General features: G+C 41.5%; 1 protein-coding gene across 6 annotated transcripts in view; it reads left to right on the top strand.

Annotated features, from left to right (window-relative positions):
- TNNT1 (troponin T1, slow skeletal type) overlaps nt 1-22,818 on the top strand; it is an 84,868-nt gene that overhangs the window by 4,068 nt on the left and 57,982 nt on the right. For 2 of the 6 annotated variants that reach the window (XM_040325761.1, XM_040325760.1), the window contains exons 2-5: nt 12,908-12,957; nt 15,728-15,741; nt 16,639-16,659; nt 20,972-20,995. In XM_040325761.1, the coding sequence (XP_040181695.1) occupies nt 12,929-12,957; nt 15,728-15,741; nt 16,639-16,659; nt 20,972-20,995 (88 nt within the window). In that variant the 5' untranslated portion in view covers nt 12,908-12,928. The remainder of the gene's footprint in view (nt 1-12,907; nt 12,958-15,727; nt 15,742-16,638; nt 16,660-20,971; nt 20,996-22,818) is intronic. The other 4 variants (XM_040325763.1, XM_040325762.1, XM_040325766.1 and 1 more) reach the window with 2 other exon arrangements.

The raw sequence follows: 22,818 nt of genomic DNA, 5'->3' as shown, positions 1-22,818 counted from the left end.
GAATATGTTCTAATGTGTAATTAATCTTCCTGTAAAGATGTGCATTATACTTTACATCTACACTACCAGCAAATGTTTCAGGATTTTTTAAACAAATTGCATAGTACAGACAAAAGCAAACTTTTTTTTTTGATATCTGAATACATTAAATTTCAGCATTTCACTTTTTGTTAAAGGTTTTGTATCCATCCTGGTAATGGTTGTGGCTCAATTTTCTGTCATTTTCAAAGTGTGTAGCCTTTAAATTTGATTTTCTTTTTATAACCGTGCTGTTTTGTGTGTGTGTGTGTGTGTGTGTTTTACAGTATAGATATTTTTGTCACTTTTTTGGGTGAAATGGTAGGGGTAAAGTGTACCCTGTTACCAATTCACATAGGAGGGGGCCGAGGTTTGGAGGTCCCCTTTGTTAAAGGGGGAGTCCAGATTCTCATAAGCCCCCCGCCCGCAGACCCCCACAACCACCGAGCAAGGGTTGTGGGAATGAGGCATGTGGCCTGGTACGGTTCAGGAGGGGAGGGCGCTCTCTCGTCCCCCGCTCTTTTCCTGCGGCCTGCCAGATTGTGTGCTCGAATAAGGGTCTGGTATGGATTTTTGGGGGGAAAATAAAAAAAAATGGCGTGGGGTTCCCATTAACCACTTCCATACAGGGCACTTATACACCTTCCCGTCCAGACCAATTTTTAGCTTTCAGCGCTGTTGCACTTTGAATGACAATTGTGCGGTCATGCTACACTGTACCCAAACTAAATTTTTATCATTTTGTTCCCACAAATAGAGCTTTCTTTTGGTGGTATTTGATCACCGCTGGGATTTTTATTTTCTGCAAAAAAAAATGACAGAAAAATTTGAAAAAATACGTATTTTTTTTGTTTCAGTTATAAAACATTGTAAATAAGTACGTTTTCTCCTTCACGGATGGGCACTGATGGTACTGCACTGACGGGCACTGATAAGGCGACACTGATGGGCACCGATGAGGTGGCACTGATGTGGTGGCATTGATGGGCACTGATGATGGGCACTAATATGCGGCACTGATAGGCGGCACAGATGGGCACTGATAGGCGGCACAGATGGGCACGGATAGGTGGCATGGATGGGCACGGATAGGCGGCATGGATGGGCACTGATAGGTGGCACAGATGGGCATAGATGGGCAATGATAGGTGGCACTAACGTACTAATGTATGTATTGTACTAATGGATGCCAATCAGTGCCAAACAATAATGCCTGCCAATCAGTGATGTCCATTGTGGGCACTGATTGGCATCCATTGTGGGCACTGATTCGTATCCTCTATTTGTGATTGTCATCCCTGGTGGTCTAGGGTGGCATACCTGTGGTGGGCATCCCTGGTGCTCTAGTGGCATCCCTGGTGGTCCAGTGTGGGCATCCTCGGGGGGGCTGTGCTGATAATCGATCAGCACAAACCCCCCCTGTCAGAGGAGCAGCCGATCGGCTCTCCTCTACTCGTGTCTGACAGACGCGAGTGAGGAAAAGCCGATTACCGGCTTTTCCTGTTTACATCGTGATCAGTCGTGATTGGACACGGCTGATCACGTGGTAAAGAGTCTCCGTCGGAGACTCTTTACCTAGATCAGTGTTGCGGGGTGTCAGACTGACACCCTGCAACAACGATTGCTGCGATGCGCGCCCCCAGGGGGGCGCAGCAGCTCAATATCCTGAGGATGTTATATGATGTCCACTCAGGATATTGAAACCACTTTGCCGACATCTTTTTGCATAAGGCGGGCGGCAAGTGGTTAAAATCCACATACCAGTCCTGAAAGGTCTGGTATGGATTTTGAGGGGGACCCCTACACCATTTTTTTTTCATTTGGCGCAGGGTTTCCCTTAATATCTATACCAGATCTGAATGGCCTGGTATGGAATTTGGGGAACCCCCCGCGCAATTTTTTTAAAAATTTTGGTTCGGGGTTCGCCATAATATTCATACCAGACCCAAAGGGCCTGGTAATGGACTGGGGGGGGGGGGGCAATGCTGTTTTTTTCAATGACTTTTATCTGTATTGCCGGGACCCTACAATTCATTATAACCGCTAGTAGTTTTAAATTATTTTTTTTTCTTTAGAAATTTCATTTTGTGCAGAGACTTTTCTAAACACGGGAAAAAAGCACCACTTTACATGCATTCTATAGACACCCCCCAGGTATGAAATTTAAAAGAATATTTAATTTATTTAATATTGTTTCACTTTAAGCATTATTAAAATCACTGCTCCCGAAAAAAACTGCAGTTTTTAAAACTTTTTTTTGCATTGATACATCTCCCCTGGGGCAGGACCCAGGTCCCCAAACACTTTTTATGACAATAACTTGCATATTAACCTTTAAAATTAGCACTTTTGATTTCTCCCATAGACTTTTAAAGGGTGTTCCGTGGCTTTCGAATTTGCGGTGAACACCCCAAATTGTTCGCTATTCGGCGAACATCCGATGTTCGAGTAGAACTTACGCTCGACTCAAACATCGGGCTCATCCCTACCTGTCAGTGCTCAGACCATACGCCGCACACTGCATTAAATTGGTTTGCATGGCTGTTGGCCCAGAAGGAAGCCTCTTCTAAAGATGATGCACAGGAGAGCCCACAAACAGTTTGCTGAAGACAAGTAGACTAAGAAAATGGATTACTGGAATCATGTCCTGTGGTCTGATGAGACCAAGATAAACTTATTTGGTTCAGATGGTGACAAGCGTGTATGGCGGCAACCAGGTGAGGAGTACAAACAGGGCCGGCCTTTGGGGTGTGCGAGCTGTGCGACTGCACAGGGCGCCATGGGCAACAGGGGGCGCCCTGCGGCACACACAACTCACAGAATGTGAGTCACATCAGGGCCGATCCTAGATGGGGTGCAGTTCACCCAGGCGCCACAGAGGTGGGGGCGCTCAAGCCCCAGCCTGCCCTATACCACCCCAGCCTGCCCTATGCCACCACAACCTGCCCTATACCACCCCAACCTGCCCTATGCTACCGCAACCTGCCCTATACCACCCCAACCTGCCCTATACCACCACAACCTGACCTATGCCACCACACCCTGCTCTATACCATCCCAGCCTGCCCTATGCCACCACAACCTGCCCTATGGCACCGCAACCTGCCCTATGCCACCGCAACCTGCCCTATGCCACCGCAACCTGCCCTATGCTACCACAACCTGCCCTATACCACCCCAACCTGCCCTATGCTACCGCAACCTGACCTATGCCACCACACCCTGCTCTATACCACCCCAACCTGCCCTATGCTACTGCAACCTGACCTATACCACCCCATCCTGCCCTATGCCACCCCAGCCTGCCCTATATCACCCCAACCTGCCCTATATTGCCCCATCGGTCCCAATACCAACCCTATACTTGAATTTACAGGGGCCATTTGGGGGGGGGGGGGGCGCCACAGGATTATCTCGTACAGGGCGCCTGAACACCTAAGGCCGGCCCTGAGTACAAAGACAAGTGTGTCTTGCCTACAGTCAAGCATGGTAGTGGGAGTGTCATGGTCTGGGGCTGCATGAGTGCTGCCAGCACTGGGAAGCTACAGTTCATTGAGGGAACCATGAATGCCAACATGTACTGTGACATACTGAAGCAGAGTATGATCCCCTCCCTTTGGAGGCTGGGCCGCAGGGCAGTATTCCAACATGATAACAACCCCAAATAAATAAATAACCTGTGCTGTGCCATGCTGCATGCCTCATGTTTAAACACAAACTGAAACGTGAAGATTTACTCTACTTAAAGCGGAGGTTCACCCTAATAGCATGTATATCTGACCAACTCCCTTTTATCCGTAACAAGTACTGTCCGCAATTAGTTATTCTTTTTTATGCTGTACGTACCTTGTAATCCATTTTTTCAATCTACTTCTCCCCGCGGGAGTAGGCGTTTCTATGCCTAGGGGGATTGTCATCTGGGAGGTCGCCCAGATGATTGACGTCTGTTCGCCCCGGCAGATAAGGCCCCACCCCCCGTATTGCATAGGCGCGCACGAGTTACAGGGTTTCCAAAAGAAGCCGAACATACAGAGCGCAGGCGCCGTATAGAGCCGACTCACATATCCGCATGTTCTGCTTTTTACGGAAACCCCGTAACTCGTGCGCGCCTACGCAATACGGGGGGCAGGGCCTTATCCGCCGGGTTGAACAGACGTCAATCATCTGGGCGACCTCCCAGATGACAATTCCCCTAGGCATAGAAACGCCTACTCCCGCGGGGAGAAGTAGATTGAAAAAATGGATTATAAGGTACGTACAGCATAAAAAAAAACTGATTGCGGACAGTACTTGTTACGGATATAAGGGAGTTGGTCAGATATACATGCTATTAGGGTGAACCTCCGCTTTAAGGCTGTGTATACAGGGTAACAAATGAAACCATGAAACTACATGATCATTGCACATCTTATGCTGGTGAAAAACACAAGGTGCAGGTAGGAAGGATTATAATGGCTTTAAAGACGTTATTTCCTTAACCAGCAGTAGCAGACTGTGGAGAAAATGCATAGTACTAAACAGAAGTGGATGGTTTCCTCACTTTTTACATTTTTGAAGTATACAGTCATCTGCTATTCTCAGCTAAACCTGCGAGCAACATGCCCAAAATAATCTGGATATCAAACAACTAAAAATAACTGCCTAATTAGCACCTTTACTTGCTAATAAAAAAGGTGATGTACACGACAATTAACATTTGTGAGTTTCATTGAATTAAACAGATAAATGGAATTTGAATAAGAATGTTCAGACTATGCCAGGAACATAGATGGCACCTCTGGACCCCTTTACATTACACAGCCCCTCAGAGTTTGTTACACAGACACCCCCCTAACAGTTCTGGACCCCCTGTATGTTTCACTGGGGGGAGACGTGATATGCGGCACGTGGGCCGCTGCGGACTGTCACGGGCCGTCGTGGGCCACCCTATGGCCAGTCCGGGCCTGATTGGAGGCACAGGCTTTATAGGATATATATTACAATATAAGTAATCTCATGAGGACCCATTCCGAGCAGCTGTCCTGCTGCTTAAAGAACATGTAAGTAGGGGAGGGCGGGTGGAACACCAATGCTGACTATTCTGAGTTGTACGCCCCCAGAGGTTCTTTAGGCTACATAATGCGATGAACTGGGTCATTAACCCTTGCAAGGAGGCGGTAACTCCTAACCTGAAGGCGTGCTCACCAATGCCCAGGACCAGGCAGGGCCATGGTCATGTGAAAAGTCAAACATCAAGGCGTTTCTCCGACCTAGAGATGAATGCTCACAATGGTCAGATTTTATTCATTTATGTAAATTCTTTATCCCAAAAAGTAAAAAAAAAATGTTGCTATAACTGCTGAAAAAGTGTTAGTTTTAACTGAAAATTTTATTTTCTATTTATTGTTCGATGTTTTTATTGAAGAAAAGGTTTTAAAGAGTATTAGGCAAAGTATAAGAGGTATAAACATGGTGGTTGCCATATAATATTGTGTACAGTAGAAAAAAATGGAGTAAACACGTTGCATATAACAAGGTTATATGCCTCGTACACACTACCGGTTACTTGACAGCTTGTGGCCGACAAAACTGGCTGTGTGTATGCTCCATGGCAGTTTTCCAGATGGGAATCCCGGCGGGAAAAATTAGAACATGTTCTCTTTTTTCCTGCCGCGATTCCCGGCAGTCTTTTTCCCGGCAGTTTTCCTATGGGAAACACTGCGATGGAGCATACACACGGCCGGGTTTCCCGACCAAAGCTCTCATGGCAGTTTTTCTGCCAGAAAAACCGTCCGTGTGTAGGAGGAAAAAGCTGCCGAGCAGGTTCTCGGCTTTCCCGTCGGTGGGAAAACCGATTGTGTGTACAAGGCAATACAGTGTAAATGGTGGTTGCCATATAATAGTGGTGTACAAAGGGTCACAGGTTACCACATTGCTAATATCAAAGTCATACAATACAAAACATTGTGAAAATTTCAGTCTTTCTGAAATGTATCTAATCATTAAGGTGATCAGGTGAGGTTTTGTTATGTCTGAGTGTACCAATCAGTGTTAATTTTGGCAGCAAATTTTGACTTATGCTGGCCATACACCTATAGATTATCTGCAGATTTTCTATGGTCAGATATAAAAAGTGGAACAGACTCCTCCATCTACACTTAACTGTGTGGATGGAAGAATCTCCCACTGACTCAAGCTTCCATATATTGCTAGTCAGCCCCGTTGGCTCTCACAATACCTGAACATTCTGATTGGGTGCAGGCATTGTTTAGTTTGAGAGCCAGCGGGGGCCGACTAGCAAGATATGGAAGCTTGAGTCAGTGGGAGATTTTTCCATCCACACAGTTCAGCGTAGATGGAGGAATCTGTTCCACTTTTTCCATCTAACCATAGAAAATCTGCAGATAATCTAAAGGTGTATGGCTAGCATTAGTTTTAGTCTTAGGACTAAAACGGCATTTTTGATTTAGTTTAGTCCCATTTTAGTCTTCTGCAATTGTTTTAATTTTAGTCCTATTTAGTCGACTAAATCTTCCGTAGATTTTAGTCGACTAAAATTTCCTACATTTTAGTCGACTAAAATCTCCAGTAATTTTAGTCATTAAAATCTAATGGGTCTAATTAAATTGTAATGCATTAGTTAACATTTCTCAAAAATTTCCAAACTCATTATATACTGCTGGAATGAAGACTTGAATATGTTATTATTTATGGTATTGAGGTATGAACATGCACTACAGACCAGTGTTAATTTTGAAGTCAAATTTCAATTTAGGTTTAGTCTAAGACCCCATTCACATCTAGGCGTTTTTACGCCTGTAGCGCTACGCCGCTGCCGCCAGAGGGCTGAAAACAGATGTCCCTCTATGGAGATGGTTCACATCTCCACGCCGAACGCCGGACGCCTGTCGCCTGCGGCGTGAAAAAAGGTCCCGGACCTTTTTTTCAGGCGTCTTCGAGCGTTCGGCTAGGAGATGGCAATCATCTCCATAGAGGGGGTCATCTTGGGGCACATCTAGGCGGATAATACCGGCGTTTTGTCGCCGCAAATCGCGGTACAAAACGCCGCTATTTTTACCGCGATTTGCGGCGACAAAACGCCGCGATTTCGTCCGTCTAGATGTGAATGCAGCCTAAAGCCGTGTACACACGACCAATTTTTAATGTCCTAGAAAAAGCAAAGTTTTTCTCAACATGATTCTTGTCAAGCCTGCCTTGCATACACACGATCGTAAAAAAAAAAAATGCTTGAGTAAAGAGCGGTGACGTACAACACGTTCCACGGCACTATAAAGGGGAAGTTCTATTCAGTTGGTGCCCCCTTTTGGGCTGCTTTTGCTGATTTTGGCGAGAGGCGATTCATGGTTTTCAGTCTGTTACAGCGTGACGAATGTGCTATCTTCATTACAAATGCTAGTTTTACCAGAACACACGACCGCTTTTCACGACACGAAAAACGACAACATGAAAAACGACGAGAAAAATTAGAGCATGTTCTAAATTTTTAATGCCCATTTTTCACGCCGAGGAAAATGCTGAAGCAAAGAGCGGTGACGTACAACACGTACGACGGCACTATAAAGGGGAAGTTCCATTCAGATGGCGCCACCCTTTGGGCTGCTTTTGCGTTAGTAAAAGTTTGGTGAGAGACGATTTGCGCTTTTCAGTCTTCGTGCTTCTCAGTCTGTTACAGCGTGACGAATGTGCTATCTCCATTACAAATGCTAGTTTTACCTGAACGAGCGCTCCCCTCTCAAAACTTGTTTCTCAGCATGTGCGTTTTTTTCCTGTCGTTAAAGCCTACACACGACCCGAAAAACGACAATGTGAAAAACGAAGAGAAAAATTAGAGCATGTTCTAAATTTTCAATGGCCATTTTTCACATCGAGAAAAATGCTCTGGAGCCTAAACATGATCGTTTTTAATGATCATTTAAAAAAAAAAAAATTCACGTCATGAAAAACGGTCATGTGTACGCGGCATAAGTCTTATGCCGCGTACACGCGGTCGTTTTATGTGATGAAAAAAAATTACGGTTTTAAAAACGTCACTTTAATTGACCGTGTGTGGGGGAAAACGTTGTTTTATGTCTTCTAAAAAACGACCAAAAAAAATTGAAGCATGCTTCAATTTTATGTGTCGTTTTTCCAAACGTCAACTTTTACTTCACAGAAATTGACCGTGTGTAGCAAAAACGTCGTTTAAAACTACGTTTTTTCATCCGCGCATGCCCAGAAGCTACTTATGAAGCGAGCTTCAATGGAAAAACGTGGTGGAACGTAACCTCGCTTTGCTAGAACATTGTGAGAAAAACGATGGTGTGTAGGCAACTTCGTCTTTTTTTAAATTATACGCGGGAACGACGGACATACTTAACATTGAGTACGCCACCATATAGCAGCTTTATCTATACGCCGGAAAAAGCAGACTAGAGACGACGTAAAAGAATGCGACGGCCGCTCGTACGTTCGTGGATCGTCGGAAATAGCTAATTTGCATACTTGACGCGGATTACGATGGGAATGCCACCCAGCGGACGCCGAAGAATTGCATCTTAGATCCGAAGGCGTACGAAGACGTACGCCTGTCGGATCTAGATGCCGTCGTATCTTGTTTTGAGGATTCAAAACAAAGATACGACGCGGGAAATTTGAAAGTACACCTGCGTATCAGTATATACGCTGGCGTACTCTCTTTGTGGATCTGCCCCTTAGTCGTATTTTAGTCAACTAAAATAGTATTCATTTAATCGAATAAAATGTTTTAGTCGACCAAATTAACATTGGTACCAATCTGTCCAGAGTGCCCATTGTCTACTTGCAGGTTTTATACGACCTTTGGATATGGCAAACATGCCCTCATATGTACTATGGGTGTGTGTCAGGCCCCTTTCACATTGACGGACCGTTCAGGTACGCCTGTCCGTTTTGACGGCAGACCTGAACGGCCGCTCCATGCATCTTTATGGAGCGTCGGAGGTCAGCGGAGACATGGAGTAAACAGGGGCATTGTGAGCTTCCACAAGCACAGTGGCAATATACAGAGAATACTGCAATGTAATAGCAACAGCCAGGTCCTTATCAGGACTTGGGCAAGGAGACAGCGCAGCTACATACCATGTTCAGTTGGGAATTCCAGGATACCACTGATATAACCTGTGTACTAAAAATATATGTTCTGCTAGAACAAATGATTTGGAAAGATGCTCACACTAGCTTTGTCCAACAATGTGATGATATGAATCATGGTTTTATAGTAAGCGTTGATGAATAAACCTTACAGCATCACTGAAACACACAAGAGAATGGAATGCGTTATATATAAAGAGATGTGAGATTACAACAGAGCATATCACAATAGCAATAACACAACTTCAAAATAAACTTGACATTTAATGCAGCTGTCAGGCTAATCTCTCTTTGTGGCTGGCTCCACGGTAATCGGAGATTTTAAGATTGCTTTAATGACAAATTCAGATCCCGTACCAAATAGGGCTGTAACAATAAAACAGAACTTTGTGCTCTGATTTTTGGGGATTTTTAATTATAGAGTCGCTGCTTATTTAGATCAGTGGTAACCTCACTGAAGCTTTAATAAGTATGTAAACCCAACATTTCATATTCCTGATATGTGCCTGCTGTACCATGTGCGTGTATGAAAAACGATCCTGTTCTCTTTATATTGCTTCCTTTGTGTGAAATCGCTGGATTTCCTGCCAATCCCTTTGCTTTCCTATTAAAAACTGACCACACTAAGCAGGAGAATACACAGTGGTAAGTTCTCTAGCGTGCTCTCCTCCAAAGATTAGATTTGTCCTGACACCCCACCCCACAGCCTTTCACTGGGAAGCTTAGAATGCTGCTGCTTCTCTTCCCCCCAGCTCTTATGCAGCTGAGAACATAGTGAATGTGAACAGTTATAACAAATGGGGGGGGGGGGGGGTTGCCTTTCATTTCTATTTCCAACTGTTTTACAAGTGTGGGTTTACATATACTTTAAATAGAAAAAAGGGGGTAAGAGGACCTCTTTAAAGAAAAGTCCTCAGGATATTGGGCCGCTACGCGCCCCGGGGGCGCGCATCGCGGCGATCGTTGTTGCAGGGTGTCAGTCTGACACCCCGCAACACCGATCTAGGTAAAGAATCTCTGACGGAGACTCTTTACCACGTGATCAGCCGCGTCCAATCACGGCTGATCACAATGTAAACAAGGAGAGCTGGTTATTGGCTTTTCCGCACTCGCGTCTGTCAGACGCGAGTAGAGGAGAGCCGATTTCCCCCCATCCATTTTGCATGGTAGGAGATTGTGACCGTCTTTCTATGGAGCTGGTTCACATATCTCCTCTGTGGCTCCAGTGCGAATTTGTACAGGGGTCCTGTGTGTTCTTTGGTCCTTGGTTTCAGGTCTGAATTCAGTCCAAAAATGTGTGCTGAAATCGGACCTGAAACAGTGGACCCCTGCTGTGAGCCGCATGCGGCAATAGTGTGAACTCAGCCTAAAACTTATGTAGGAGGATTTGTTTAATCTCTGTGTATCATCTGAGGCTGTTCAATTTACTTTGTATAAGTAAGGGTTTACATCCACTTTAAGCCTGCTAGTGAAGTCCACCTAATACAGTGTCCTGTGAAGGTGTGGCAATGATGCTGCACTGCTACCAAATTCAGAGCAGAGTTGTCATATAGGCTGTGTCTGCTTTTACTACAGTGAGATGAAAAAGTGTTGCAGGGGGCATGACTATCAGTGTTACTTATCACTACTGATTCACCAGCCTGAAGTATGTTATTTAGCAACTGGCAACACATAATGCTGCCCACTGCTTTCTAGACTGACAACCCAGCCCCTCCCAGATACTGCTGGAACCCATCCAAAGTCAGCTCCAGTATCTTGCAGGGGGAGCATGTGAGACACATACTAAGGAGGATTTGGCTCAGTCAGAGATAGTAAAGGATTTGTTTGTGCATCACATAGTACCTTTGGTACTTGTGTAAACTGCCTTTAGTTGTACTTTACCATCCAAGCTTTGCTGGCCCCAGATACTTCAAAGGACAATAGGATCCACCTTGCAGAAAAGTGATGTATTTTTGTATTGTAGTTGTGATATTCACAATCTACAATGTAACTCAAGAGTTGCATATTAGAAAGAGATCCTTTCTAATTAAAGAGGAAGTAAACTCCTCTGTTTTGTTTGTACTGTAAGACTGTAAGATTGGGGGGATCAGACTCCAGCGGTAGGTGCATTTTCCAGTGAGTACGCCAGTCCAGAACTGAGTTTTTAAGGGCCTGGTAGCCCACTTTTATTTAAAAGCACAAAAGTTCACAAACAAACAGTATTTCTGCATCTTGCATTACCAACAGTTTAGCCTCCTGGCTTCCATACTTGCCACCTGGCTGTTTCAGGCCTTTAGCCTGGGCCTAAGTTCTGTTCCTCAGAAAACAGTTTCCTAGAGATAAGCTCAAACCTAGCTTTCTCCTGATAAGCGTCTTGCTGCTCAATCATCAAACGACATCTGCCTACTGCAGACATGCATGCTCTAGCTGAACTCATGCAGCGTCTCTGACTCCTCTCAGAGGGATGGGAATCCACCGGATTCCCAGGAACAGACTTCCTGTCTGTTGGGTGGGGCTCTGAGCCATGTCAGGTCAGAACAAAAAAGCTGTGCAATTAATGTGTCTTTCTCTCCAAAATCTGGCATAAACCAGCAATCTTTCACATAGCACAGAGTCCCACCATCACAGAACCTATAGGTAAGCCTTATTATAGGCTTACCTATAGATACTGTAAATATTTCCTAACCTTGCACCATTTAGGAGATATTTAATGTATACGCCAGCTATTATGTCATCAATGCATGCACTCTAAAGGAACAGCCGCTCGTGCCGTTTCTTCAGGGCCTGTGCCGTGACTGGCGACTCCCGCGCACATGCATCATTGCAGCTCCAGGCAATCACATCACCGGAGACCGCATACCCAGAAAAAACACTGGGGAAGATGTCGGCCATGTCAGCAGTGTGCGGGCCCCGCTGCAAGGCTTTGTGATAAGATAAGATAAGATAAGTATTTCATAATGAGCTAGTTTGCCTTTGTCTTGCATTTTTTTTTTTTGTTTTGTTTTTTCACAGGGATTTACAACCGCTTTAATTGAAATATTAGTTTGCTGCAAAGTCTGGTATCTCCCCTGAGCTGCAGACACCATTGGAACCACTGAGTTATGTGTTAGTTTGAATTGATACAATGTTCTAACTTAAAGTGATTGTAAAGGAGATTTTTTAATTAACAAACATGTTATAATTACCTGCTCTGTGCAATGGTTTTACTCAGAGTAGCACGCACCAAACCTCCTCTTCTGGGATTCGGTGCTCCTGGCTCCTTCCCACATCTGAGTGCCCCCATAGCAAGCCACTTGCTATGGAGCCATTCGTGCTGGCTCAATCCCATGCCAGGCTCTGTATGTCCATTGATATGGCTTGGCCCTGCCCCCTGCTCTCTCCTCACTGGCTATGATTGACAGCAGCAGAACCAATGACTCCCACTGCTGCCTCCGTGTCCAGTGAGGAGGGAGGGAGTGGAGAGAGCTGCTGCTCTCAAGTACAGCGCTGGAGCGGGATTTAGGGCAGTGGGGGGTAGAGGGGGCGCTGAACACAGAAGATTTTTTACTTTAGACCCCGCCACTAAAACAGCGCTAAAGCACCTCAAAAACTAGCAGAGCTTTAGCGCTAGCGGCTGGGCGTCCCAGTTGAAGCTGGTCTTAATGGATAGAATGCATTAAGGTAAAAAAAAAACTTCTGCCTTTAGAGCCACTTTAATTCTACAAATGTTGTTTGGTTCAGTACTTCTTTTATTGTGATGTATGTATGATGATATCATCTCTAATAAATTGTGAGTTTCTAAACTCTAGTTATTTATCTACAGGTGAGCTTAGCGCCTGACAGCATGTCTGACACAGAAGAAGTGGATTATGAGTAAGTCACCTATTTGTAGCCTATTTGTTTACTATATAAAAAAATAAATGCTGACAACTTAAACTCTGGTACAATAGGTCTCTGAGATTATATTCAGCAGTTTATGTTTCCATGTCTTTGTGATTAAAGCATAACTATTGGTAACTTTATAAGCCTGCATGAATACATAACTAGCATGGCACACTGTATAGCATAATAAGCATTTTAGTAATTAGCGCAAGTTATCAGACAGAGGCTTAGATAATAGAGCAGACAATAGAAAAGCCAGCATGTACATGGTTTGATCAACTGTATCGATCCTAAACAGACTCTACATTACAGACATGTAGGCAGAGCAGTAACTGACATCAGCAGAGATGTTGGGCCATTGATCAGAAACAGCACAGACAAGCTGAGTATACAAATAGAGTGCTAACAATTTGCAGGGGTAATCAAAGACATGACCTGGCAAAAGTCAGGTAGACCTGAATCTAGGGCATGAGCAAACAGGCTGAATGTCCAGTAGTCTTTAAACACTCTTGATTAGGGCAGGTGAGCACTTCAGAAAAGTGTTCTGTAATGCCAAGTATTGACCAACAGATGGTGAAGTCTCAAGGCTGACTGCTACATGCTTTTCCCTTTCCCTATGGTTCCCCACCAATCATTAGGGCTGGGAGCTAAAGAAAGACATGAATGGAGTTTCCTCACCAGGGTTAAAAAACATTGATGTAGCTCTTTTGCTACAAGCAGCAACTGAACTGCCATATATCTACAGTTTTTTTTTTAATTAATGGAGAACTCTGAGAAAGAATAATATCTTTGGAGTAAAGCCAGCCATTGATGGATTGAATCTCAGCTGGTTCAGCAAGGGATCGGCTAAAATTTGACCCATCTTTGTGCAGGCTGGTTGTATTGAAGTTGGTCCATCAATTAAATTCAGTGCAACCAGCCTGGCGTTTCCAAAAGTAACGAAATTACAGTTTTAAGTGCAAATTAGAGTACTTAGGCTACAAACAAATACAATATGCAATTGCCAACATGATTTAAGGTAGATAATAAGGAAAAAAAACATTTAAAACACATTTATTTTTGATATATTAAGATATTAAGTAAGTAGCTCAGGGACCGGCCTCAGGTGAGACATCAGATGAGACCTCACTGACACAACACGTCCCCTCCTGAGTCACAGTCAGGGGCGGACTGACAACTCATGGGGCCCCCGGGCAATAGAAGAGTATGGGGCCCCTCTGGCTTACAGATGGCCACCACGCCAGGAGGTAGTGCAGAGGCGGGCAGCTAAAATCTTGGGATATTCACATTAAAAGCATGTCATTTTCGGACATATCAGGGACAGATCTAAAAAAAACACAGATTTTTACATACTGTCCCTGGTTTTACTGAGCCTGGCAACCCGGATGGGGCCCCCTAGTGGAATGGGGCCCTCGGGCAGTGCCCGAGTGACTCAATGGTCAGTCCGCCCCTGGTCACAGTGACAGTCTCTCTCCAAGCCAAGTGGTCACTCCAGTCCACTCCAGTCTAAACAGCACTGACGGTCCTGGTCCCAGCCTGCCTTGCTCCCATACCGCAAGCCCACACACGAGGCTCTGGTCACTCTGCTTGGCTCAATTGCACCATGACATCACACGACATGCTCGGGCACCACCTCCCCTAGAGCCGTCCAATCACACTGTGGCAAGCACTCGGATGGTCCCAGCCAGCTCTGGACCAAACCGGGCGTCACAGCCATATTTTTTACTGGCAACCTTCTACTTTTACTGGCATTTACTGTCAGGAAAAAAATCGCCTGTTTTTTACTGGCTGCTAGTAAAAATGCTGGCGGTTGGCAACACTGCTGAATGTGTTGATGGAGAAATCAAGCAGTTTTCTTTCCTTCCACCCATAGTGAAAATATAGAAAATTGCATAATCTAGGGGCTGCTTAAGGCTATAAATACTGTGAATTGATATTTACTCACCCCTGAGCTATACCTATGAACATAAATTATGTATATTTATTAGAACAACACTACTATAGCACTTTATCATTCACCTTGCATACTGAAATCAAACTGAGAATTGTTGAAGGTAAATAAATGACAATTTTAGACCTTATAGTTTATTTGTTTACCTTTTAAATTAGAGATAGAGCTTTTAAAGGGTATATTAGGTAAATAGACAAGTACAGTTGGCAATATACTATGAGCTTTATGCCAGAGCTTCCTAGAATAGTGGGGCTCCAGACTTGGGTATCACCAGAAAGAATATGCATTCTTTATGATGGGCGCCAATTAAGTAGGGGCTTGGTGAGATATTTAATGGGTCCAGAAAAAACAGAAATCTTGGGTGGTCTTGGGTAAAAACAGGAAACAGGACAAATTCGTTATAAGGAACTAATATTGAATTACTGGGAGTTCTGAAGTCCTAAAAAGGTTTCAGATCTGAAATAGTTTTCTTTGCTAAAAAAAGAGACTTGGAATGTACTGTAACTTTAAAACATAGATGATTAACATACACGCTTACCTCAAGTTCCTGGATTGAGTTTGTTTTAGGGAACAGTTATGCCTGGTACACACTATTCGTTTTTTGTTGTTCAACCTAGCGGGCTTAACGATAAAAAACTGAGGAGCTCAGGGGGAGCTTGCTGTACTAACAATTCGATGTTAGTACAGCTATCTCCCCGCTGAGCTATTGTCTTCTGACAAGGATACAGTGTATGTTTTTCCTTTTAATTTGTTTTTATACTTATGGATACCTACCTGTGCTAATTCATCTACTGTTTTTTCCTCCTATAGGGAACAGCAAGAGGGTAAGTTGCATTTTGTCCCATTTACCTGCTCATGTATTCATTTTCAATGTACACATGTAAATGGGTTTCAGAAACGGGTAAGAAATTCTTGAGTCAGTGACCCAGGAAGCTTTTGGGTTGGCATGTAAGCCAGGTAATTAGATTGTAAGCTCTCATGAGCAGAGCTCTCTTTACCCTCTGCTCTTATCGTCTTGAATTATATTGTACTGTCTCCCTTTATATTGTAATATATATAGTATAATAATGCTATACATTTTTAGAAGAAACATTCAGCATTAGCAGCCTACGTAATATTCTTGTCGTAAGTTTAAAACAGCATTCTTAAAGGGCAAGTTCTGTATTCATCAAACAATCCCCCAATCCTGCCCTCTAGCCCCCTTAATATACTAAGTTAAACCACCCCCTCTGCAGGTACTTAAAGTACTTACCTCTGATGATGATGGCAGCCCCTCTACTACACAGATGTAAAAATCTCCTGCCAGGATGCCAGCGCCCGTCCACTAATGTCCCATAGACTTGAATGGAACATTGCTCCTGCAGTAGGGATACATTCTATTCCACTGTTTCATTTCATTTCATTTTGTATTTGACAAACCACATATTTGACAATAAAGAATGAAACAGGCAAAATACACTAACATAAGATTTACTTACTAGGCTTATAACACTGATAAGTTCCTTCTCTTATTCCACAGCGTTGGTCTCATTTAAAATCCATTATAATTGTTTTTCTTCGTAATCATTTTTCTTTTACTATAGTTATTACTAACAGTTTTTTTTTTGCAATACACCTTTTCAGTTATACTTCTCATCCCTACCTAAAGATTTATAAAAGCAACAATAAAACAGATTTTTTATTTATTTATTTTCTTTGTTTCTTTCTTGCGATTAAAAAAGAAGAGGAACAGGAAGGAGAAGGTGAGGTTACACATATTTTTACACACAGTGAGGCTAATTTATTAGGGGAGTAAAGACTGTGAGATGTTTTGTTCTGTCAGTTCACATATATAAAGGCCTCTGCACAGCTGAGACTAATAAAGAGGTCCTACTACAAGGTAAGATGTCCGCCTAGGAATGGAGGCATTTTCCATACAAAGCTCTACAAAGCCTCAGGACCGTATTGCAATTTGAAAGAAAAGGAAGTTTGTATTCCCTATATCAATCACAAACAAGCCTCTCGCCATGTGTAGGTGACAATCCCAGGTGACATTTATACAACATTGACAATCCTGTTTGTCAGTTCCTCCCAAAAAATATATATATATATATATACACCCACACCTTTTTTTCTACACCCCAGTTCCTACGTTTACATTCATAGGACATGGAAACAAGGCTAAAAGACTATATGTAGTGATATAATATGTCCAATAGTGGAGTGCGATTAGATAATTGATATTTAGATGTTAGTATGATGACTATAAATTAGTTGTTCCGCAGCAACACACTAGGCTCTCCAGAGAATGCATTTAATTTAACTTCCAATAACGAACAAAGTCCAAAGTCCACAGACGATACAAAATCCAACAGAGCATATAATTCAAATCTCTTCCTAAACCTGTGCCTCCATATCAGAGAATACATAGAGAATATATTCTGATCACTTCCAGACCTGTGCCATATTCCTACAGAGAATACTTAGGGAATATATTCTGAGAGACAAGACTGAACTCCAGGATTATATTCCCTATTCACTGAATAGCTGAGCAATTTGATTGGCCGTCTTTGATCTACATCCTGTCTTTCAGAGTGACACGTAATGACCCCAGCCGGAGTCACTAATTAGTATACATCCTTGCATAATAATAAGCTCCCTCTAATAAGTAATTAGATTACATGTGGCCTGAGTAATGGTTTGATTGGTTTGATGTGTAAAATAGACCCATCCTGTCTCTTTGCCTATTGACAATCGACAAGCGTCTTTTGATGTGTAACATGTAATTACAGGTTTGATGTGTAAAATAGACCCATCCTGGACTGAAATCTGGCCTGTTTAATTTTGGACTTACAACATATAATAATACGACATTATATATCCATATATATATATATATATATATATATACACACAATATCCCACACAAATCGGACAACATATTACAACATATATTACAACACTATACAAAAACATAGGAACTGTCTGGGGTGCAGAAAAATGGAAACGGGTGCTCTAGAGTCAAAATTTGAAATATTTGGCAGTAGCAAAAGGCAGTTTGTTTGTCATTGCTGTTATTTGAAATATTGTAGCATGTATGCTTTGACTTCTAAACTGTGGGCCGAAACAATTTACCATAATGCTTTAGCTGATTTTCCTTTGTTTGCTGTTTCTGCAAATTATTTGTGTTGTGAAGTGGATGAGGAGCCTGAGCCAGAGATCGCAGGTATCAATATTTGTTATTATGCTTTGCCATGTAATTATTTATGTGTGTATAACACTAAATTACATGAGATCTTTAAGATTAAGATTTTTATAAGAAAGTGCAGTGATTATGTGCAAAGTCCAGTAATAGGAACCAATCTGATATTATATATTTGTAAGTTCTGATTGGTTCCTGTATTTTACTGCACTTTACACACCTTCAGTACATTTTGTAGAGTTTTTTTTTTAAAGTGGCTGTGTAGGCAAAGTATAAAAACCCTCTTAGCAGCCTAATAGGATTACAGGTGACTACCGTATATATGCCCCCCTTCTGGGGAAGATTGAGCAAACACTCATTGAATATAAAAATAATACTCAGAAAATATTAATTAAACATGAATTACATTTTAGCATTCTAGACAAATTAGATACTTATTGGAATGATTTTCCAACCTTTTGTTAAATCTTTCTCTTTAGACAAATGGTTTGGTAAAATTTTATCACCACAAAGGAATTTTTTACTGAAAGCCAATTTATATTTTTTGGTGATACAGCCTTTTTGGAAACATAATAGTGAACATAGGATTAGTAAGTTCTCCTACTGAATAAGAACTTCAGTTATGGGGAACAGTTCACAAAAAAAAAACGATCTGCCCGAGACGAGCATGCACCATGGGGGCAGTGCCATGAGGTGACATTGACAGGTGGCAAGCCCCTTACCTATATAGGAGCTGTCCAACGGCAGAGCAGGTAGTCAGCGGTTAGCCTTCGTCGCGGGTGGAGCGTTCTTTTTTTTTGTTCTGTCGGTTGTGGCGGGCGGTTTGATTGACGATGGATCTACATCGAGGGACATTGTTTTTTTATTTTTAATAAAGGAGTTGTGAAAAACTGTGTGTGTGTGTTTTTATTTCTTTTTGAAACTTTTTTGGTGAATAGGTTGTTGCCAGAGGGCCTGGTATGGATTGGAGAGGGGGCACCACACCATTTTGTTTAACATTTTTGTACTGCCGGAAATGGTATTGTATTGCCAGCAATTTAAATAAAAAAATTTTTCCGTATTAGGCTGGATTGCAGTTTTAGTGCTTTTTGTATTTTGTAGATTTGACTACAGTCCATTTAACATGGTTTCCTATGGAACACGTTCTGTAGTGGAAATCTGCAAAATGCAAAAAGTACTAAAAATGCATAGGTGTGAATCCAGCCTAAATGTCAGTTTTGCTGAAGCCGTTTCAATACACGGTACAGATGCACCACTTTACAGGCAGACTAAGGGGACCCCAAAGGCACTATATTTAAAGGAATTGTTCATTTTTATTGTTCCACTTTAAGCATCAATAAAATTACTGCTCTTGTAAAAATTACCTTTTTTTTAAAAACATTTTGCATTAATACATGTCCTCCAGAGCAGTACCCGGGGCCCCATACCCCTTTTATGGCCAATAACTGTCATATAAGCCTTCAAAATGGGGACTTTATATTTTTCAAGTTCGTGTCCCAGGCTCAGGTCCAAAATTTTTATATGTTCAGGAGTTCTGAAGCAAACCGAAACAGGGGGGTGTTCGACCCATCTCTACACATGCCAGAATGAGAGGAACAAATCCTATTATTTAAGGTTAGCTCAACTAACTAACTGTAAATGCTTTTAAAGTATTGACCATTTAGGGTGTCATTGCTTCTGTAGTTTCTTTGAGACATATTTGACATATTTGGTATCCATGAAAACATTTCATCTTTTAAGTTTAAAATACATTTTTGAGATTACTGTGTGTGTGCTCATTAAAATTATTTGAGTGTAATAATTACTGAAAATATAGGTTTGATAAGCAGTTGCTCAAAGTTCATACAACATAAAATGCAAATGCCATTAAAGGTCAATTGAATTAATAAAATTCTTCTTTTTTTCATGTAAAAAAAGGTGAATGTATGTGAACAAAAAGAATTGGTAGTGAAAGAATTACAGTTATATGTGTATGTCATATTTACACATAAACTTGGGAATTTGTGAGACCATTTTGTTTTATACTCACATATCACTGCATTGTATTACTGCTCTTGTAAAAATTACCTTTTTTTTAAAAACATTTTGCATTAATACATGTCCTCCAGAGCAGTACCCGGGGCCCCATACCCCTTTTATGGCCAATAACTGTCATATAAGCCTTCAAAATGGGGACTTTATATTTTTCAAGTTCGTGTCCCAGGCTCAGGTCCAAAATTTTTATATGTTCAGGAGTTCTGAAGCAAACCGAAACAGGGGGGTGTTCGACCCATCTCTACACATGCCAGAATGAGAGGAACAAATCCTATTATTTAAGGTTAGCTCAACTAACTAACTGTAAATGCTTTTAAAGTATTGACCATTTAGGGTGTCATTGCTTCTGTAGTTTCTTTGAGACATATTTGACATATTTGGTATCCATGAAAACATTTCATCTTTTAAGTTTAAAATACATTTTTGAGATTACTGTGTGTGTGCTCATTAAAATTATTTGAGTGTAATAATTACTGAAAATATAGGTTTGATAAGCAGTTGCTCAAAGTTCATACAACATAAAATGCAAATGCCATTAAAGGTCAATTGAATTAATAAAATTCTTCTTTTTTTCATGTAAAAAAAGGTGAATGTATGTGAACAAAAAGAATTGGTAGTGAAAGAATTACAGTTATATGTGTATGTCATATTTACACATAAACTTGGGAATTTGTGAGACCATTTTGTTTTATACTCACATATCACTGCATTGTATATCATTGCTTAGCTTACACTTTGTTTACATCTGTTATGACATCAATAACTGTTGCTTGTGCTAAATGCTTGTGCTTCTTCCTATGTTCATCTTTGCTTTGCAATGTGTCTGTTTGATGTTACAGAAGATTATGGAGAACACATAGAAGGTAAAACATCCAAATAACCTTATATCTCTATATTCTGTTGTATCAGATCATTACAGAAATGCTTGTACAGGAGATATAAAAATCAGCATGTGATTCCAATTGCCAGAACAGTCCAAACCTGAAATATCAGTTTTCGGGTGGAGTTGGTCTTAAAGTCTTTCATTTTAGGGTTTGTGATATGAGTCTTCCATAGATGAGCGAATACTCACCAAGATAAGCAATGACAGATCCACCCCTTCTTGTTGTGATCATTACACTGTCAAGCTCACTAAAACCTTTTAATATTATCTGTTTCCCATGTAAAGAACTGAGAGAAATATGCCATTACTAACCTCCATCTTAAAATGCTAGTAGCCTGGCCCTAGTTTCAATACTTTGTGAGCCCATGATCAGGATTAGGTATGCAGCAAGTGTAGTTATAGTCAAGTCAGTACTGGCAAACACAATTGTTCTAATGCCCCATACACACGGTCGGACTTTTGACCAGCCGAAATCAACGGAATTCCATCGGAGTAAAAGAGAACATGTTCTCTGTCTAAACTCCGACAGAATTTACGATGAAAAAAGTCTGATGGGGCATGCACACGGTCGGAATTTCCGATGAAAAAAGTCAGTCGGATTTTACCTACATGTTTCCCACTTAGTTAATACCCTTATACCCCAATGTATCCCACTTTTATTTGCTTTGAAGTACTGTTCTTATCTTGTTTTTAAAAACTAGATCCAATGTGTATGTCATACCAACTATACAATTGTATCTAGGTTTCCATTTGATCTAATGGCTTTGGATATTTACAGTATGAATTGGATAATTTACACCAACCATTTCTGTAATAATAAAAGCTGAATATATATATATATATATAGATCTAACAAGAATTGATATGATAAAGTTCTGACCAAATAGGGCTTTTTGCAAATGTATGTGGCATTTTCTGTGCTAACACCAACTTATGTGTCTGTAATCTTGCTATTTTTTTTTATAAATAAAGAATTAGAAAAAAAAATCCTTCCATTTACCAATACATGACTCACGTTGGATAGCACAGTGGTTTAGGGCTCTTTTACACTCAAGTTTAAAGCAGCCTAAAAGCACATTATAGCATTAATGAGCATTTAGGATATGTTTAACAGGAGTTCATGGTGCGTCAAGCAACACTTCTCGAATGCCCTCAGTGTTTTTTTTTTTCCTTACAGGGCCTAAATGGGAAATTACCACCTTTGAAGCCACCGCACTGTAAATATTGTAGGTCAGCACAGAGTGGCACTGTGGACACTATGCCCCATCCTAGATTTGACAGCATAAAATGGATATATAGCGAAAATTTTCTTTATTGGTACGACACTACTCAAACAATAGTTAAAATACAAAAGGTTTTATTTAGTAAGCAAAATATGATTAAAAGTTATAAATTGGTTTCAACTATATTTTTTTCAACATACAAAAATTTGTAACCGGTGACCAACATTAACCTTCCTTTTCCTAATCTCCATTGTTTGAGTAGTGTTGTGCCATTAAAGTCCATTTTCTCTATATATCCACTTTATACAGTGTGTTTAATCAAGATGCAGTTTTAATACGTTTGAATAAAGGTTAATAGAGGCAGTTGCAAAGCATCAACGGGAGCCTTGTTTTTGCCTCACAGCAATGTGAATGCCAATGCCGCGTACAGACGATCGGACATTCCGACAACAAAACCGTGGATTTTTTTTCAGACGGATGTTGGCTCAAACTTGTCTTGCATACACACGGTCACACAAATGTTGTCGCAAATTCCGATCGCCAAGAACAGCACTATTAAAGGGAAGTTCGATACCAAGCG

The sequence above is a fragment of the Rana temporaria genome, chromosome 10 (assembly GCF_905171775.1).
Source record: "Rana temporaria chromosome 10, aRanTem1.1, whole genome shotgun sequence".
Taxonomy (NCBI): domain Eukaryota; kingdom Metazoa; phylum Chordata; class Amphibia; order Anura; family Ranidae; genus Rana; species Rana temporaria.
The sequence above is the reverse complement of the archived record's forward strand: the minus strand, read 5'-3'. Positions and strand labels throughout refer to the sequence as shown.